Source organism: Triticum urartu, chromosome 3, assembly GCF_003073215.2.
Source record: "Triticum urartu cultivar G1812 chromosome 3, Tu2.1, whole genome shotgun sequence".
NCBI classification, from domain to species: domain Eukaryota; kingdom Viridiplantae; phylum Streptophyta; class Magnoliopsida; order Poales; family Poaceae; genus Triticum; species Triticum urartu.
The window spans coordinates 237438462-237455412 of record NC_053024.1 but is presented as its reverse complement, the minus strand read 5'-3'; the positions used below and the strand labels follow the sequence as shown (position 1 = coordinate 237455412).

The window sequence follows — 16951 nt, the reverse complement described above, 5'->3', positions numbered from 1 at the left end:
AAAATATGTCTATATACATCCATATATGGTAGTCTATTTAAAATCATCAAAAAGACAAATATTTAGGAACAGAGAGAGTACATAATAAGCAAATCTTACTGCAGCAACCGATGGCACGTCAGACCGTCCTGGTGAACCATGGGAATTGGGAAACATCCATAGCAAAGATGATGTTCGAACCCTCGAGACATGAGGAATAGCACAGGTTGTTTCATTTTTCAGCAATGAATTCAACCCGCCAAGCTGAGCTGATTGGCAGCACAACACAAAAGCAAAGCATCCAGTTGTTCAGCTAAAAGAAATCCAAATTATGTGGTATACTGAAGATGGCAATGCAGATCACACTGCAAACCTTGGCATTTATCTTTAGCAGCACATTTGTGAGGTACTGATCTTTGACGTTGGCAGGAGGAACCAAGCATCGCGTCAAAATACCATACCGTGCAAGGCATCCGCGCTTCCATGGTCTGACAAGAAGAAAAAAGGCTTGATGCCAGGTAGGCATTAAAAGAGCAAACCCTATGTCACAGTTCTTCCTCTTCTCAGGAAGAACGTACAGGAGAAACTCTGGTTCGTTGTACTTAATTCTTTCTTGTTTTTAGGCAAGTGAAAGATGTGATTTTATGTTTACTTTCTACTTTTATGCAGCCCCAACATCTTTCATTGTCGCCAACACTCTTTGCACACAACTTTCGGCCACCCCCCAAAGATTAATTTTTTTGCCCTGCCTCCTTGAACACTGCCAAATCCTCAATCGTCTACATAAGAGAAAGAATCAAATTGGTATTCAAGCATAGCATAGGGTCAAACTCTTCCTTGCGTTGATGGCTGCATACCACTTCACTGTGATTTCCTTGTTCTGTAACCGTTTCCTTAAATATGGAAGACAAACAAAGTGCAAACGAACTTTCCAAGTGCAAGAAAAGGAAAGTCAAACTCAGCAAGCAGAGAGATGGAAAGCAACAAATTAGATGGTTCGATAGTAAAGGTTCAACTGCAGCACCCTGACAGGATTCAAAGGTTCTGAGGCACCAAGTGCGGCAACCAGCTTAGGAACACAACATCCCACGAGTCCAACAGGCCATAACAGGCCACTACTACATACTACTAGTACTAGATAACCAAGCGCATCACCAAAAGTTGGAACGCGGAAGTGCGGCTGGCTGGCTGGCTCAGCAGAAGAACATGCTGCTGCGGACTTTCTCATGGAGGCGAGGCAGCTCCTGCACGGGAGCGCTGCCGGCAGAGGTGTGGCCACCGCCCTGGCTCGACGACGTCTCAGACATCTCATCAAACTTTATGAACTGCGCCACCTGAGCAGCCGCAAGATGTGCATAGCAGATTGGAGAAACTGCAAGGAAGCACAACAAGGTTGCAAAATCAGCGCAGGGTTCACAAGACTAACAACAGTTGGAAACTTTGCAGATGCAAGAACAAGCACATTAGTGCAAAACTCACCAACTGATATGGCTGTCGTGCTCCTTTGGTACACATATGAGAGCGAGTGCACAAGATCCTGCAGGTCATCCGCAGCAAAGTGTATCTCATCATGCAGGATATGGTAGTGTGTTGGCCTTGTAGTCCCCTGCAACACACAAATAAGATTAGCTTATCAAGTCTACACGACAACAAACTGGAAATGGTCACGATGGTACAAGCAACAAAAATACAACTGAAAGCCAGGCCTAACCAAAACTTGCAAGTCATTCAAGTAAGATTTGACATGCCCAGGATGCAAAAAGAGCTGGATAAAGTAATGCATATGATCCAATAACAACTTACACAAATAAGATATTAAAATTGTCCCACTGACCAGAGTTTTACATCATACTGTACTGTACTTATCATATGCTATATAAATGCATCAACCACAAAGTGATTACTCTTACAAAATCTTGAACACTTCAAAAAAATATTCACAAACTATCATGGTAAATCAGTGATGGTTCCAACAAGGTGCATAACTTGGGGTTCCAACAAGGTGCCATTAACAAAGGTGACAGGAGGGTCAGTATCAACTGATCAAGGGAACTACCAAACTTCCAATTTTTTGTCTCTATTCAGTAGAAAATGGCATAAATCACAGACAACCAGCACTAGAGCAGACAGATGGATCAAAAACTTTTAGCCTTTATATCACAAGCAAATATGATGCACCAGAGAGAATACTTACAATCATTCCAGCATGAGCGCACATGTAGAAGTCATAATTCCTTGGATGGCAGACTGCATTATCTACAACAGTGCCTGTGGAATGGCAACATTCAAACATTAGTATTATTATGGAACAATTTGACATTATCATGGGATAGAATACAGCAGACAAGTGGTGTATGTTACCTGGAGGGACATTGTCAGGAGATCCAGGTATGAAGAACTTGGTGTGGTGATTTTTCTGAGCAACAATCAGCGTGAACTTGGGGTTCCAATTTTCATCCAAGAACTTGCAGGCCTGCACCAAATACAATAAACACCAAGTCAGTTGTGCAATAGATGAATGAGATACTCATGTACAGTATAATATGAGCCCAACTAGAACCACATGAACAGTACCTCAATTATTTGATCCAATTCAATGTTCAGCACCTGATTAAACTGGCTCTCACTAACACCATCCCTGTAATGAAGAAGAGATCAACATTTCCTCAAGAAAATCAGGCAACCATTCTATACAACTGAACGACCCTGGTATGTCTCCAATACTGACCACTGACATTTGCAAGTAGTTATTTAGGAAGTATGACAAACCTGAAGATGATGATCTGATCTGGTTTCCTTTTTCCAGAACTGGTGTAGAAGTCAATGAGACACTCCCTGAAACAGTCCGGAATAGCAACAGGAAAAGAGAACATCAAGAGAACCACCATAGCACATTTGTATGGACGACTGAACAAAAAACAAAAAAATATCTTACCGAACAAGGCCATCATCATCAGTTCCTTGTGGCTTGAACAATGAATCTATCATTTCGAGCTTTGGTGACTGCGAGCGCACTGAAGCCCTATATTTCGAGACAAGAGGCCATTCCCGAGAACCAACAACCTATAATCAAAATGGAAACAGACATCACATAATAGGTATCTTAGATTTGGGCTTACTAGTGTTATCTTAGATTTGGAAGTACTATAATGCAGAGTAAATTTAGTAGCGTACTGCTGCAATGGACGGTATATCAGACTGTCCAGGGGATCCATGGGACACATCCATTCCCAAGATGAGAGTTGGGACCTTTGATACAAGAGGTATACTTGGGGACATTTCAATTTGTAGTAGTGAGTTCATTCCACCAAGCTGATTAGAAAAAGGATTAGTACAAAGAAGACAATAATGTAAGCACTGTTACAATAAGAATTAGACGTGGGGGAGGCACAAACTTTTGCATTGATCTTCAGCAGAACATTTGTCAGATATTGGTCATTGACCCTTGTTGGGGCCACACATTGAGTGACAATCCCAAAGTCAGCAAGGCATTTTCGCTTCCATGGACCTACAAAAGAAAAATAACCAGATGATACAGATGATTGTACTAAACTTATTGAAGATGATACAGATGATTGTCCTAAACTTATTTAAGGGATGCAATTAAGAATTTCTAGAACCAACCATAAACATCTGAGTTCTTCCTCTCAGCAAGAATACACAAGAGAAACTTCGGAGCCCCAGGAAGCTTAGACTTCACTTGCTCAAACATATCCTCAACCCTTTTTGGAGCAGGTGCACGTCTCATTGAACCATTCTCTTCAATTACAATATGAGGTTTTTCTACTGTCTGCAAATTTTAAAAAAGAGTGAGTACAAAAACATTTCAGAAAATGTGTAGTTAGGTTAATGGAAAACCTACAATGCCCTTCATGCCCCCACACTTGATGAGGTCATTGACAAGGTTCATGGTGTTACACCTAGCCGAAAAGTTTACAACTGCCCATCTGTCCACCACACAAGCTCTAGCAAGCCTCTGCAGAAGCATGACTAGCAAAGTTATGATTGAAAACATGCAGGATAAAAGAGTAGACACAGAATGCAGTCAAAACAAGCTGACCTTGTTGTTGAAATTCCAACGTCCATTCCTTGTGAAAATATCTTCACCATTTCCAGCTTTGAGCTACATTACAGGATTCAATAAGGATGCATAAGGATTTCACAAGCACAAACGATGACTAAATAAGATATGGAGCAGTTAGTTGTGACTGACCTTGGGGGCCTGCAGTACCCTACCAGCCACCTGTGTAAAGCCCTGAGCTATCGAAATTCCACATGCCTTCAACATGGGTTCTGTATCATAGCTGCTGCGTTTCAGTACCTGCCAAATTGACATTGATGAAACAGTTAATAACAAACCTACAACTAGGTATTGAGACAGAATAAATACGCCACTCACATCAGACAAAACTGACATCCTCTCTTGAGGCTTCTGCCTGGACTTCTCAACAAGAGATGATCTTTGTAGGGTACTCAAAGATTTGGTATACCTTTGTAAAGGCACCAGCTGGCAGAGCTGGCAAACATAGATAGATTCATCAGGGAATTGCACAAATAAGGCACAACCAAGAATATAAATTACAGGAATAGTCAAATCAAACCTCAATGGGAAAATATGTTGGCCGCCTAGGTTTCCCAACATTTATACAAGGGAAATCACCAGAGTACCTCAGCTCAATGCCACGGTTCTTCACAAAGTAATCATAAACAGATATTTCTATTGCTTCAGGGTCACCATTCCCACCATTCCTTTGCTTGAGGGAAAACCTAGATAGGCATAAGAATCACAAAGCAGTTATATAAAAATAATGAAAGCTGCATGAAACTTAAAAGCATCTAAATAGCTGTCTCAATAAAATCTACAATGCACAGATGCCATGCAACAAGTCCAAACAATTAATTAAGCGCCACTTACATACAACAAATGGCGATATACTCACTTACATTTGTTCATAACAATTCCTCTCACTCAAACCAACAATCTTGTATTCTGTATTTGCTGGGCTTGTTTTTATCCTTAAATTCTTAAGTGCACGCTTGGCCTACCAAAACAAAAAAGGATTAGATATATCTACAGAGATACATACACATTTAGATATATATGATCAATGGTTTTCACAAGCAAGTTAAGGAGAAATCTTACCTTAGCCCAATCAATTTTATTAGGGTGGTCAACCTTCTGGTTGGCCAGCAGAAAATCGACAACAGGGCCAGGTTTCACAATCATTGTTGTAGAAACATCTGCACAATTAAGCAGTAGCTGTAAATATGAACTGTCACCTAATTTAAAATGCTGTCACAAGATTATATACAGAACTGCACTCATTGACAACAAGCATACCAATATTAAGAGAAAGCCCGCTCTGTGTGGCTCGAAAGCTTGAGTGGAAACCTCGGCAGCCCATCACACCCCCACCCAAGTCCACAAAGTTTGAAGGATTGTTGTGAAAAAATGACTGGCGGACTAACAGGCAGCCCCTGCAAACACAAAGAAATATACACAAGGAAATTAGAAAAGATTTACCATGGAATATCAACACTGAGAACAATACTCAAGAACAGTAAGTTAGGATTCAGAAGTACATAGAAACAAACATACTGTTTGGCAGAGTGTTGTCTTAATATGATATCAATAACCCGAATGGCTTCTTGCGTGTGCTCTGATTCCTGGCCTTTGAGTGCCATTGCAATAGCACTCATGGGGATTCTAGCAGCAAAGCTCAACTCCACCTTGAAGGTTTTAGTCTGATATGGCCTTTTCACTCTCTTCTTGTCTGGACTGTCGTTTCCAGGGCTGCCATTTGCAGGAGTCCTACAAGCAACAGAGTTACATGAGCAACAACAAGGCATAGTAACAACAAAAGACAACCTAAAAGCAAGAAAGTTACATGCAAGTAGACATAGTAACAGCAAAAGACAATACTGGACCAGGGCAGAGAGAGTTAATTACTTTCCACTGGAAACATCTTCAAGAACCACAACAAACTCATTGTTAATTTGTGGGAGGGCACCAATGGTAAAAAGACTCTTTTCACCATCATAGGCAAAGTCTTTATGAGCTAGTTCCGATGGATAAGTCTGAGCAAGCTTATCAATGACTTTTCTACCAACACCTTTTCCATCAACAGGCCTGTCATCTTCATACTTCAGATTTACCTGCATCCAATTAAACAACAGAGGAATGACATTAGATGGTAGCACAAGGAATTCAACAACAATCAAAGTAAATGAGGATAGAGGCATACAACAAAGTAAACAAGGATAGAGGCATACATAGTAATGATGGAAGAACTCGTCTGTCGTCTTCAACGAGACTTTGAAATGATTTGTCACAAGCTGTATAGGATTTCCCCTCTTGCCAAAACCAGGACGAGCAATCAGGGCCCTCTTAGGCTTTGAGATCTTCTTTGCTTCTTCAGGTTTGATAGGCGGCAGGGGTGGTGGTGGTGGCAAGTCATCAGCCGACTGAGCTTTTATCGGCTCTGCATTTGGCGGGAGTGGTGGTGGTGGTGGCAGGTCCTCTCCGTGTGACTCCATCTGACAGTACATCAGTTAATCAGCTTCCAACATTACAAGTACAAATTGTACAACTTAACAGTCAAGCAGAAGCTTTGCATAAAAACAAGTTAAACAAGTTATCTAACAGACCAACACAGGTGGTACAAGAGGTAGTATGTAAGTTCTATGGCACAACTTAACAAATCAAGTATGAAAGGGCACATAAAGAAACCATTTTTCAGTTAATCCAAGGAAACAGAGGTGACAAGTAGACCTAACAAGGCTGGTGAATCCACAATAGGCATATATATCAACAGACCAACATAAGAAAACAACAATGTTGACACTACAGACTCATGAATGGTACACAGATTATATTAACAAACCAAATAATTAAGTATCTTATGTTTATTGAAAGAAAATCTTAATTAGGAACAAACAAGGAATATACATAGCAAAAAACATAAATTCAAAGTACTCCCTCCCTTTCTTTTTACTCCAAGTATAAAATTTAGTCGAAGTCAAACTACATAAAATTTGACCAAATTTATATAAAAAAATATGAACATCTATAATACTAAAACTATATAGTATGAAATGTATCTGATATTATTGATTTCATATTGTGAATGTTGATATTTTTTAATATAAAGTTAGTCAAATTTTACAAAGCTTGACTTTGCCCAAACCTTATATGCAGACTAAAAAGAAACAGAGGGAGTACAAAGGCACAAAAGGAAGCATCTCTCGCTTTCCTTCCATTCCATATAATATATAATTAGATGTAAGCTGGCCAATTATATTTTAATCATAATAGTTTAAAGCAAATAAAAATGGTACTACTTTCCTGACGGGATTAACAACATTCTTCCTTCTTGTTATAATGAGATAAGGTCATTCCAGTGAGGGAATAGGTAAAAGATGCTCGTACAAAAGTACATGCTTATACAGGATGGTAATGACCAAGCATGCAAATTGGACAACTGCTATCACATCAGGTAGGGCAAAACAATAAAGAGGTACCTCACAAACGTAACTAGGACTAACATCTCTTAGGCATTAGCGATATTAACATGGGAAACTCATATAGCAGGTCCTTCTGAGAGCACAAGGATTATAAAACAGAAAAAACATAAAACAGAGTTTACTTACTTCAGCGAACCAACAATGGTCCCGAGGAGCCGAACCGCTGAACTGATCTGCTGCACACAAACAAGTTAAGTAAGCCATCTGACAGTGATAAAGTGTAGGAATACATGAGAGATTGGCAGAAAGACAAAAAAATTCCAGAGAGAAAGGCACAAGGCACAAAAAGAAGACATATTTCCCCTTGCCTCCATGGGAACAGAGATGCAAAATTCCAAGCAAAATGCCCCAATTATAAACATATAAAGAAAGCATCTAAATACTCAGTAATGGTACCCAGGACTAGACCGAACCAAGGGGGAAAAGAAGTATTTTTTCCCAGGAGAAACCTCTGAAAAACCCCAGAATTTCTTCCGCTGAAAAGAAAACCCCAAAAGTTCCTTTTTAGAGGAAAAAAGAAACTGTCCTCAGGCATAGCACATACAAGAAGCAAAACGAAAAACCCTACACTTTAACTGCCTCTGGCAGAGCACCCCAGTATTTCTTTCAGTCGAAAGAAAACCCCCAAAAGCTGGATTTTTTTTGAAAAAATAAAGATGTCCTCTGACATAGGACAAGAAGCAAAACGAAAAACCCTACACATATATAGAGATTATTACAAACAAAAGACGGTGGAAAAATAAATACCAAGAGAAGATGAACAGATTAAGGGCCAAACGAGAACCCCGGAAGGGAGAACCGGTGGCACATATCATATACTTGGACTAAAAATAAATGAAAGAAGAAAAGGGCTCAAAACCCCACAAAACACGCCGAGAACGCGGGCGAACGGAACCTAATCCCAAATCCAACGCCTTGGGGAACATGCACACAAATGCATGACCTCCGCCGGGAAAAAAAGATCCAAGGAAAAAGAGAAGAAGAAGAACAGAGGAGGGGAAAATAAACCCCCGTCCAAGAAATCCGGCGAACGAAAGCGGCGACCAAGAACGCGAGGAGAAGGACGATCTAATCTACTACAGGACAAGAACCCTAGATTTGTCCATTACCGAGGGAGCAAGGGAGGAAGCCTCGCCGTTGGCCTCCGCGAGAGAGGGCTTGGCTTTCTTTTCCGTTCCCCTTCTCGTCTCTCCCCCTCCCCTCTCCTCGAACAACACTCCCCTAGACAGTGCCCCAGCCCCGGGACCGGCCCCCTCTTCTTGTAGCAGAGGAGGGAAGGGCAGGAAGGTAAAAACGGACGGACGCTTGCCATCTATGCGTCGCACGCATCGCGGCCGTCCGTCGGGTGGGAGCGTCGATCCGGGCCGGACGCGTGGGGCCAGGGGAACTCGGCGGGCTGCGTTGGCGTCAGGCGCGTCCCGTGCTGCCCCGCCCACTTCCCCTGGTGCGGGGTTTTCGTTCCACAGATGCCGTCACGGGTACCTCACTGACGCCGCGGGCCCGAGGCCCGTGGGCCCGAGAGGTCATCGTGTTGGGTGTGGTTTTACGTGTCGGGCCGTTTTCCCCACGGCCGGGAAGCCTCTCCCAGATATCCACACCCACCACGACTCCCCTTCCGCTCCCCGGGTTAAAGGAGGCTGCGGCCAGCCTTGCGATGGGGTCCGTGAGGTGCGCCCGGTCCATGCACCGGTGCGTAGCGGAGCGCTCGATGCAATGACACGTTTGGCGCCGGTGCATGTGGGCCGGGTGCGTTCAACGCGCGTACAAGTACAAGCAAGCGTCGTCCTGGGTAGCAGTACGTAGTTGCAGTGGCGCGCCGTGCTGGCCGGGTGATTTTGGGCAATGCCTTTGAGCCGCATCAATAAAGGGCGGTTGGTAAATTACCATCTCCATTGCTGCCACCTGCCCACAGTACTCCCTCCCCTGCTGCTGCTGCTAGTACTACTACGCGACAGCTCGCATCCCTTCTTCTCTCCCGACGAATGGGCCCTGCGTTCGGCACGTGAGTGGTAGAGTAGAGGCGAGCCTCCGGAAAAAGGACGTTTCAAATCGGAGGTGATTATTGCTTCCTAAAAAAAAAAAATCGGATGTGATTATTGCCGCGACTAGTGGAGGATCTCGGGTCATAAAACTAGGATCGTCTCCGTTTACTTCAGTAAAACGATTCAAATTTTCTAAAAAAAATATACTGCAAAAAAAATCTAGATATATCATCGCAATTTTTCTAACAAATAATCTCAGGATGGACTTTAAAATGTTAGACCGCCAGCGTTAAGTATGTGGTATATATTGTTTTGCGTTTTAGGAGGGGGTGCCATGGCATCCATGGAACCCCACTAGGTCAGTCCCTGCAGCGGAAATTTGATTTTATTTTTATTTTTTTTTGCTTGTTTGGGGATTCAATTCATTTTGAGAAAATAGAGAGGATTTGTAAAGTAATTACGTCAAGGTTTGGTGGGTGGTAAATGGATTTGAATGTGATAGCTCAGAATGCTCTCACGTTGACCCTTTGTTGGAAGAGCTTTAATGTCTCCTTATGGTTTTGCTCCTGCTTCTATTGTATACTATTTATGTTACTTTTATTTACTTCCAAAGATGCATGCAATGAAATTTGGCCGATGGATTGTAGCAGAGAAACTTGGCCGATGGATCGTAGCAGAGAAACTTGGCCCATGGATTTATTCAATTTGGATAAAGTGGAGACATTTGTAATGTTTTATGTGAAGGTTTGGTGAGTGATAAATTGAGATTTCTAGTGTGACTACGACGATTGCGTTGCATGCACACTTTTTTAGGGCAAAATGATGTGGTTTTATTACTGCTTTCCCAGCAAAAATATTTATTATTTTATTCTTGTTATTCTTTTTAAATACATATGTTTTTATTTGTTTATGTATATTTTGTTGGTGCGGCAAATCATTTTGGGACAAATTAAGAGGGTATGTAAAGTAGTAGTGTGAAAGTTTAATGAGGGGTAAATCGGGGTCTCAACTGGGATGACAATGCACCATGCACTGACGAGAATTATTTCCCACGCGATTTTTAACAAGGTTATATTACGGATATCTTATTGAATTTATTCCTGGTTCAATTTCATGTTTCCAATGTTTGGCATTTATGTTCCTTTTGTTTTTCATAAAATATGTAAGGTCAAACATATAAGAATCACTATATCATGTGACTTACCATCTGGCTTTTTTTTAAATTGCAATTCTAGCATTAAATCTCAGTGTGGTGTCATAAAAGTTAATGACCAAAGTAACTTCTCCATGATCAATGAGTTTAACATAGAAGCATCAAAGTCAAAACATACAGATGAAATAAGAAAACATTATGACTTATAGAAGAAATGTGAATAAGTTAAAATATGCATTACTCAAAGCTAGCATCGTTTCGGTTGATATGGAGCTGAAAACCTAATGCTCTAGAAAAAAACAACGCGTCCAAAATTATATTGACACTTCTATATGGTGTTAAATCTTACTTTTATACATGTCATAAACGATAGTCAACTATAGGTTGAAGTAAGAATGGTAGTGCTTGAGTTAGCATATTGTTCTACATGTGTGTTTTAAGAATAAATAAAACCTTCCAATAACTGCTTACATTTGTAACGAGGCCACTGATGAGTGTGATAGGTGATCACCATACTTGAACCGTTCACATTAATTTTAAGTTGCATTACAACTTATGTTTACAAGTGTTGCATAGAACCTCAAGCCAATAGTGTGTCACGCGCAATTGTAGCACCAACAAAACTAGAATTTATGTATGGCAAAGTACATCGCATAGATAATACACCAAAAACAAGACAAAAAGGCACAAACAATTTATTGCGCCGCACAAAATTTTGTTTTTGTTTAAATGGCATAGTCCCCTAGAATTTGCGTTACAAATATGCTTCATGTGACTGCATATATTACTTTATAAGATACACTAAATCAAGACTGCGCCAACATAAAAGTAACTCTAACACAACAATGAGAACCTTCGACTCTACTATTTGATTACATTAGACCTTGGGTGGTTTCATACTTTAGATGATGATGACAAGTCATGTAATAAAAAATTATATGGAAAGTGCTCTCTACTCAATCTTACCGAGCGAACCCCTCTAATCCGGTAGATCAACACAAGTTCAAATGAGATTGAAGAGGGTGTGTGGCATCTTATTCCATGGTGGGAAGACATGATGAAAAAAGTAAGGGGTGAGTGTCGAGATAGATGGCCACGACTTGAGAATCAACGATGACGAACCTCGGATTCACGGATGTTCCCTCGTGGCCAGAGGAGTGTTTGTTGGTGGTGTAAGTGTTGGGAAACGTAGTAATTTCAAAAAAATTCCTACGCACACGCAGGATCATGGTGATGCATAGCAATGAGAGGGGAGAGTGTTGTCCACGTACCCTTGTATACCGTTAAGCGGAAGCGTTATGACAACGCGGTTGATGTAGTCGTGCGTCTTCACGATCGATCGATCCTCAATACCGAACGTACGGCACCTCCGCGTTAAGCACACGTTCAGCTCGGTGACGTCCCGCGAACTCACGATCCAGTAGAGCTCGGGGAAGAGTTTCGTCAGCACGACGGCGTGGTGACGATGTTGATGAAGCTACCGCAGCAGGGCTTCGCCTAAACACCGCTACAGTATGACCGAGGTGGATTATGGTGGAGGGGGGCAACGCACACGGTTGGGAGAGATCTTTGTGATCAACTTGTGTGTCTAGAGGTGCCCCCTGCCCCTGTATATAAACGAGCAAGGGGGAGGCCAACCGGCCCTTGTTGGTGCGCCAGGAGGAGGAATCCTCCTCCTAGTAGGAGTAGGAGGAATCCTACTCCCACTAGGAGGGGGAAAGGAAGGGGAAGAAAAATAAGGTAAGGGGGGCGCCCCCCCCCTCTCCTAGTCCAATTCGGACCAGAGGGAGGGGGCGCGTTGCCTGCCCTAGGCCAGCCCCTCTCTCTTTCCCTTGTGGCCCAACAAGGCCCATTAGCCCCCGGGGGTTCCGGTAACCCCTCTAGTACTCCGGTAAAATCCCGATTTCACCCGGAACTCTTCCGATGTCCAAATGTAGGCTTCCAATATATCAATCTTTATGTCTCGACCATTTCGAGACTCCTTGTCATGTCCGTGATCATATCCGGGACTCCGAACTACCTTCGGTACATTGAAACATATAAACTCATAAAACCAATCGTCACATAACTTTAAGCGTGCGGACCCTACGGGTTCGAGAACTATGTAGACATGACCGAGACATGTCTCTGATAAATAACCAATAGCGGAACCTGGATGCTCATATTGGTCATATTCTACGAAGATCTTTATCAGTCAAACCGCATAACACTATACGTTGTTCTCTTTGTCATCGGTAAGTTACTTGCCCGAGATTCGATCGTCGGTATCCCAATACCTAGTTCAATCTTGTTACCGGCAAGTCTCTCTACTCGTTCCGTAATACACTATCCCGCAACTAACTCATTAGTTGTATTGCTTGCAAGGCTTATAGTGATGTGTATTACCTAGAGGGCCCAGAGATACCTCTCCGACAATCGGAGTGACAAATCCTAATCTTGATCTATGCCAACTCAACAAGTACCATCAGAGACACTTGTAGAGAACCTTTATAATCACCCAGTTACGTTGTGACGTTTGGTAGCACACAAAGTGTTCCTCTGTGTTGGAAATATGCCCTAGAGGCAATAATAAAATGGTTATTATTATATTTCCTTGTTCATGATAATTGTCTATTGTTCATGCTATAATTGTATCAACCGGAAACCGTAATACATGTGTGAATACATAGATCGTAATATGTCCCTAGTAAGCCTCTAGTTGACTAGCTCGTTGATCAATAGATGGTCATGGTTTCCTGACCATGGACATTGGATGTCATTGTTAACGGGATCACATCATTAGGAGAATGATGTGATGGACAAGACCCAATCTTAAGCGTAGCACAAGATCGTGTAGTTCGTTTGCTAAAGCTTTTCTAATGTCAAGTATCATTTCCTTAGACCATGAGATTGTGCAACTCCCGGATACCGTAGGAATGCTTTGGGTGTACAAAACGTCACAACGTAACTGGGTGGCTATAAAGGTGCACTATAGGTATCTCCGAAAGTGTCTGTTGGGTTGGCACGAATCGAGACTGGGATTTGTCACCCCGTATGACAGAGAGGTATCTCTGGGCCCACTCGGTAATGCATCATCATAATGAGCTCAATGTGACTAAGGAGTTAGCCACGGGATCATGCGTTACGAAACGAGTAAAGAGACTTGCCAGTAACAAGATTGAACGAGGTATGGCGATATCGACGATCGAATCTTGGGCAAGTAACATACCGATAGACAAAGGGAATTGCATACAGGATTGATTGAATCCCCGACATCGTGGTTCATCCGATGAGATCATCGTGGAACATGTGGGAGCTGATACGTCTCCAACGTATCTATAATTTTTGATTGCTCCATGCTATATTATCTTCTGTTTTGAACATTATTGGGCTTTATTATCCACTTTTATATTATTTTTGGGACTAACCTATTGACCCAGAGCCCAGTGCCAGTTCCTGTTTTTCCCCTTGTTTCAGTGTTTCGAAGAAAAGGAATATCAAACGGAGTCTAAACGGAATGAAACCTTCTGGAGAAGTTATTTTTGGAAGGAAAGCTACCCGATAGACTTGGAGTGCACGTCAGGAAAGAAAAAAGGGAGCCACGAGGCAGGGGGCGCGCCCACCCCCCTATGGCGCGCCCTCCACCCTCGTGGGCCCCTCGTGGCTCCCCTGACGTATTTCTTCTGCCTATATATATCCATATACCCTAAAACGATCGGGGAGCACAATAGATCGGGAGTTCCGCCGCCAGAAGCCTCCGTAGCCATCGAAAGCCAATCTAGACCCGTTCCGGCACCCTGCCGGAGGGGGAACTGCTCTTCGGTGGCCATCTTCATCATCCCTGTGCTCTCCATGACGAGGAGGGAGTAGCTCTCCCTCGGGGCTGAGGGTATGTACCAGTAGCTATGTGTTTGATCTCTCTCTCTCTCATGTTCTTGAGGTGGTACGATCTTGATGTATCGCGAGCTTTGCTATTATAGTTGGATCTTATGATGTTTCTCCCCCTCTACTCTCTTGTAATGGATTGAGTTTGCCCTTTGAAGTTATCTTATCGGATTGAGTCTTTAAAGATTTGAGAACACTTGATGTATGTCTTGCCGTGCGTATTTGTGGTGACAATGGGATATCACGTGATTCACTTGATGTATGTTTTGGTGATCAACTTGCGGGTTCCGCCCATGAACCTATGCATAGGGGTTGGGACACGTTTTCATCGTGATTCTCCGGTAGAATCTTTGGGGCACTCTTTGAGGTTCTATGTGTTGGTTGAATAGATGAATCTGAGATTGTGTGATGCATATCGTATAATCATACCCACGGATACTTGAGGTGACATTGGAGTATCTAGGTGACATTAGGGTTTTGGTTGATTTGTGTCTTAAGGTGTTATTCTAGTACGAACTCTAGGGCTGTTTGTGACACCTATAGGAATAGCCCAACGGATTGATTGGAAAGAATAACTTTGAGGTGGTTTCGTACCCTACCATAATCTCTTCGTTTGTTCTCCGCTATTAGTGACTTTGGAGTGACTCTTTGTTGCATGTTGAGGGATAGTTATGTGATCCAATTATATTATTATTGTTGAGAGAACTTGCACTAGTGAAAGTATGAACCCTAGGCCTTGTTTCAACGCATTGCAATACCGTTTGTGCTCACTTTTATCATTAGTTACCTTGCTGTTTTTATATTTTCAGATTACAAAAACCTTTATCTATCATCCATATTGCACTTGTATCACCATCTCTTCGCCGAACTAGTGCACCTATACAATTTACCATTGTATTGGGTGTGTTGGGGACACAAGAGACTCTTTGTTATTTGGTTGCAGGGTTGCTTGAGAGAGACCATCTTCATCCTACACCTCCTACGGATTGATAAACCTTAGGTCATCCACTTGAGTGAAATTTGCTACTGTCCGACAAACCTCTGCACTTGGAGGCCCAACAACGTCTACAAGAAGAAGGTTGTGTAGTAGACATCAGGAGCCAATATGGGTATCCAGACCCCACTATTGGTTATTGGCCGGAGAGATGTATCGGTCATGTCTGCATGGTTCCCGAACCCGTAGGGTCTACACACTCAAGGTTCGGTGACGCTAGAGTTGTTATGGGAAATAGTATGTGGTTACCAAAGGTTGTTTGGAGTCTCAGATGAGATCCCGGACGTGACGAGGAGTTCCGGAATGGTCGGGAGGTGAAGATGGATATATTGGACGAAGGATATTGGAGTCCGAAATTGTTCCGGGGGTACCGGGTGACGACCAGCGTGTCCGAAAGGGGTTTCGGAGGCCCCGACAAGCGTTGGGGGCCTTATGGGCCAAGGAGAGGGGGCAAATCAGCCCACTAAGGGGCTGAGCGCCCCTCCCACCCCATCTCACGTAACCTAGAGAGGTGGGGGCGCCTCCCCTAGGGCAGCCACCCCTCCCGGCTTGGGGGGCAAGTTTCCTAGGGGTGGGGGCGCTCAAACCCATCTAGGGTTTCCCCTGTGGCCGCCACCCCTCCCATAAGGAACCCTAGGGCACCTCCTCTTCCCCCCTTCCCCCTATATATAGTGAGGAAGAGAGAGGGCAGCCGCACCCTTCCCCTGGCGCAGCCCCTCCCCTCTCCTACACTTCCTCCTCCTCCTCCGTAGCGCTTGGCGAAGCCCTGCCGGAGAACCACGAGCTCCATCACCACCACGCCGTCGTGCTGTTGGAGTTCTCCCTCAACTTCTCCTCTCCCCTTGCTGGATAAAGAAGGAGGAGACGTCCCCGAGTTGTACGTGTGTTGAACGCGGAGGCGCCGTTGTTCGGCGCTTAGATCGGGATCGACTGCGATCTGAATCGCTGCGTGTACGACTCCACCAACCGCGTTCTTGCAACGCTTCCGCTTAGCGATCTTCAAGGGTATGAAGATGCACTCCCTCTCTCTCGTTGCTAGCATCTCCTAGATTGATCTTGGTGGCACGTAGGAATTTTTTGAATTATTGCTACGTTCCCCAACAGTGGCATCATGAGCTAGGTCTATGCGTAGATTCTATGCACGAGTAGAACACAAAGCAGTTATGGGTGATGATTTGTTCAATTTGCTTACCGTTACTAGTCTTATCTTGATCCGGTGGCATTGTGGGATGAAGCGGCCCAGACCGACCTTACACGTATGCTCACGTGAGACTGGTTCCACCGACTGGCATGCACTTGATGCATAAGGTGGCTGGCGGGTGTCTGTCTCTCCCACTTTAGTCACATCGGATTCGATGAAAAGGGTCCTTATGAAGGGTAAATAGAAATTGGCATATCACCGTTGTGGTTTTGCGTAGGTAAGAAACATTCTTGCTAGAAACCCATAGCAGCCAC

General features: G+C 43.3%; 1 protein-coding gene and 1 long non-coding RNA gene across 5 annotated transcripts; one reads left to right on the top strand and one right to left on the bottom strand.

Annotated features, from left to right (window-relative positions):
• Nucleotides 1–903: 903 nt before the first annotated feature.
• LOC125543727 lies at nt 904–1056 on the top strand. Its single transcript, XR_007298719.1, has 2 exons — nt 904–988; nt 1021–1056. It is a non-coding gene; the product is annotated as an uncharacterized LOC125543727 (long non-coding RNA).
• On the bottom strand, nt 954–8764 carry LOC125543723 (protein argonaute 4A). Of its 4 annotated transcripts, XM_048707185.1 has the most exons (23): nt 8613–8718; nt 7630–7676; nt 6253–6516; nt 5930–6135; nt 5579–5791; nt 5321–5457; nt 5123–5220; nt 4924–5021; nt 4581–4746; nt 4379–4495; nt 4193–4300; nt 4040–4102; nt 3842–3955; nt 3604–3769; nt 3375–3487; nt 3154–3291; nt 2915–3042; nt 2749–2814; nt 2554–2617; nt 2341–2452; nt 2174–2247; nt 1459–1585; nt 954–1351 (listed from the first exon to the last, which is right to left on the bottom strand). In XM_048707185.1, the coding sequence occupies exons 3-23, from the start codon at nt 6514–6516 to the stop codon at nt 1173–1175; spliced, it is 2751 nt and encodes a 916-aa protein (XP_048563142.1). In that variant the 5' UTR covers nt 7630–7676; nt 8613–8718; the 3' UTR covers nt 954–1172. The 4 variants fall into 4 exon arrangements, with proteins under 4 accessions (XP_048563142.1, XP_048563141.1, XP_048563140.1 ...); XM_048707184.1 differs by having other exon boundaries at nt 5930–6516; nt 8613–8764; XM_048707183.1 differs by having other exon boundaries at nt 5930–6516; nt 7630–7679; nt 8613–8763.
• Between the last annotated feature and the right edge of the window lie 8187 nt (nt 8765–16951).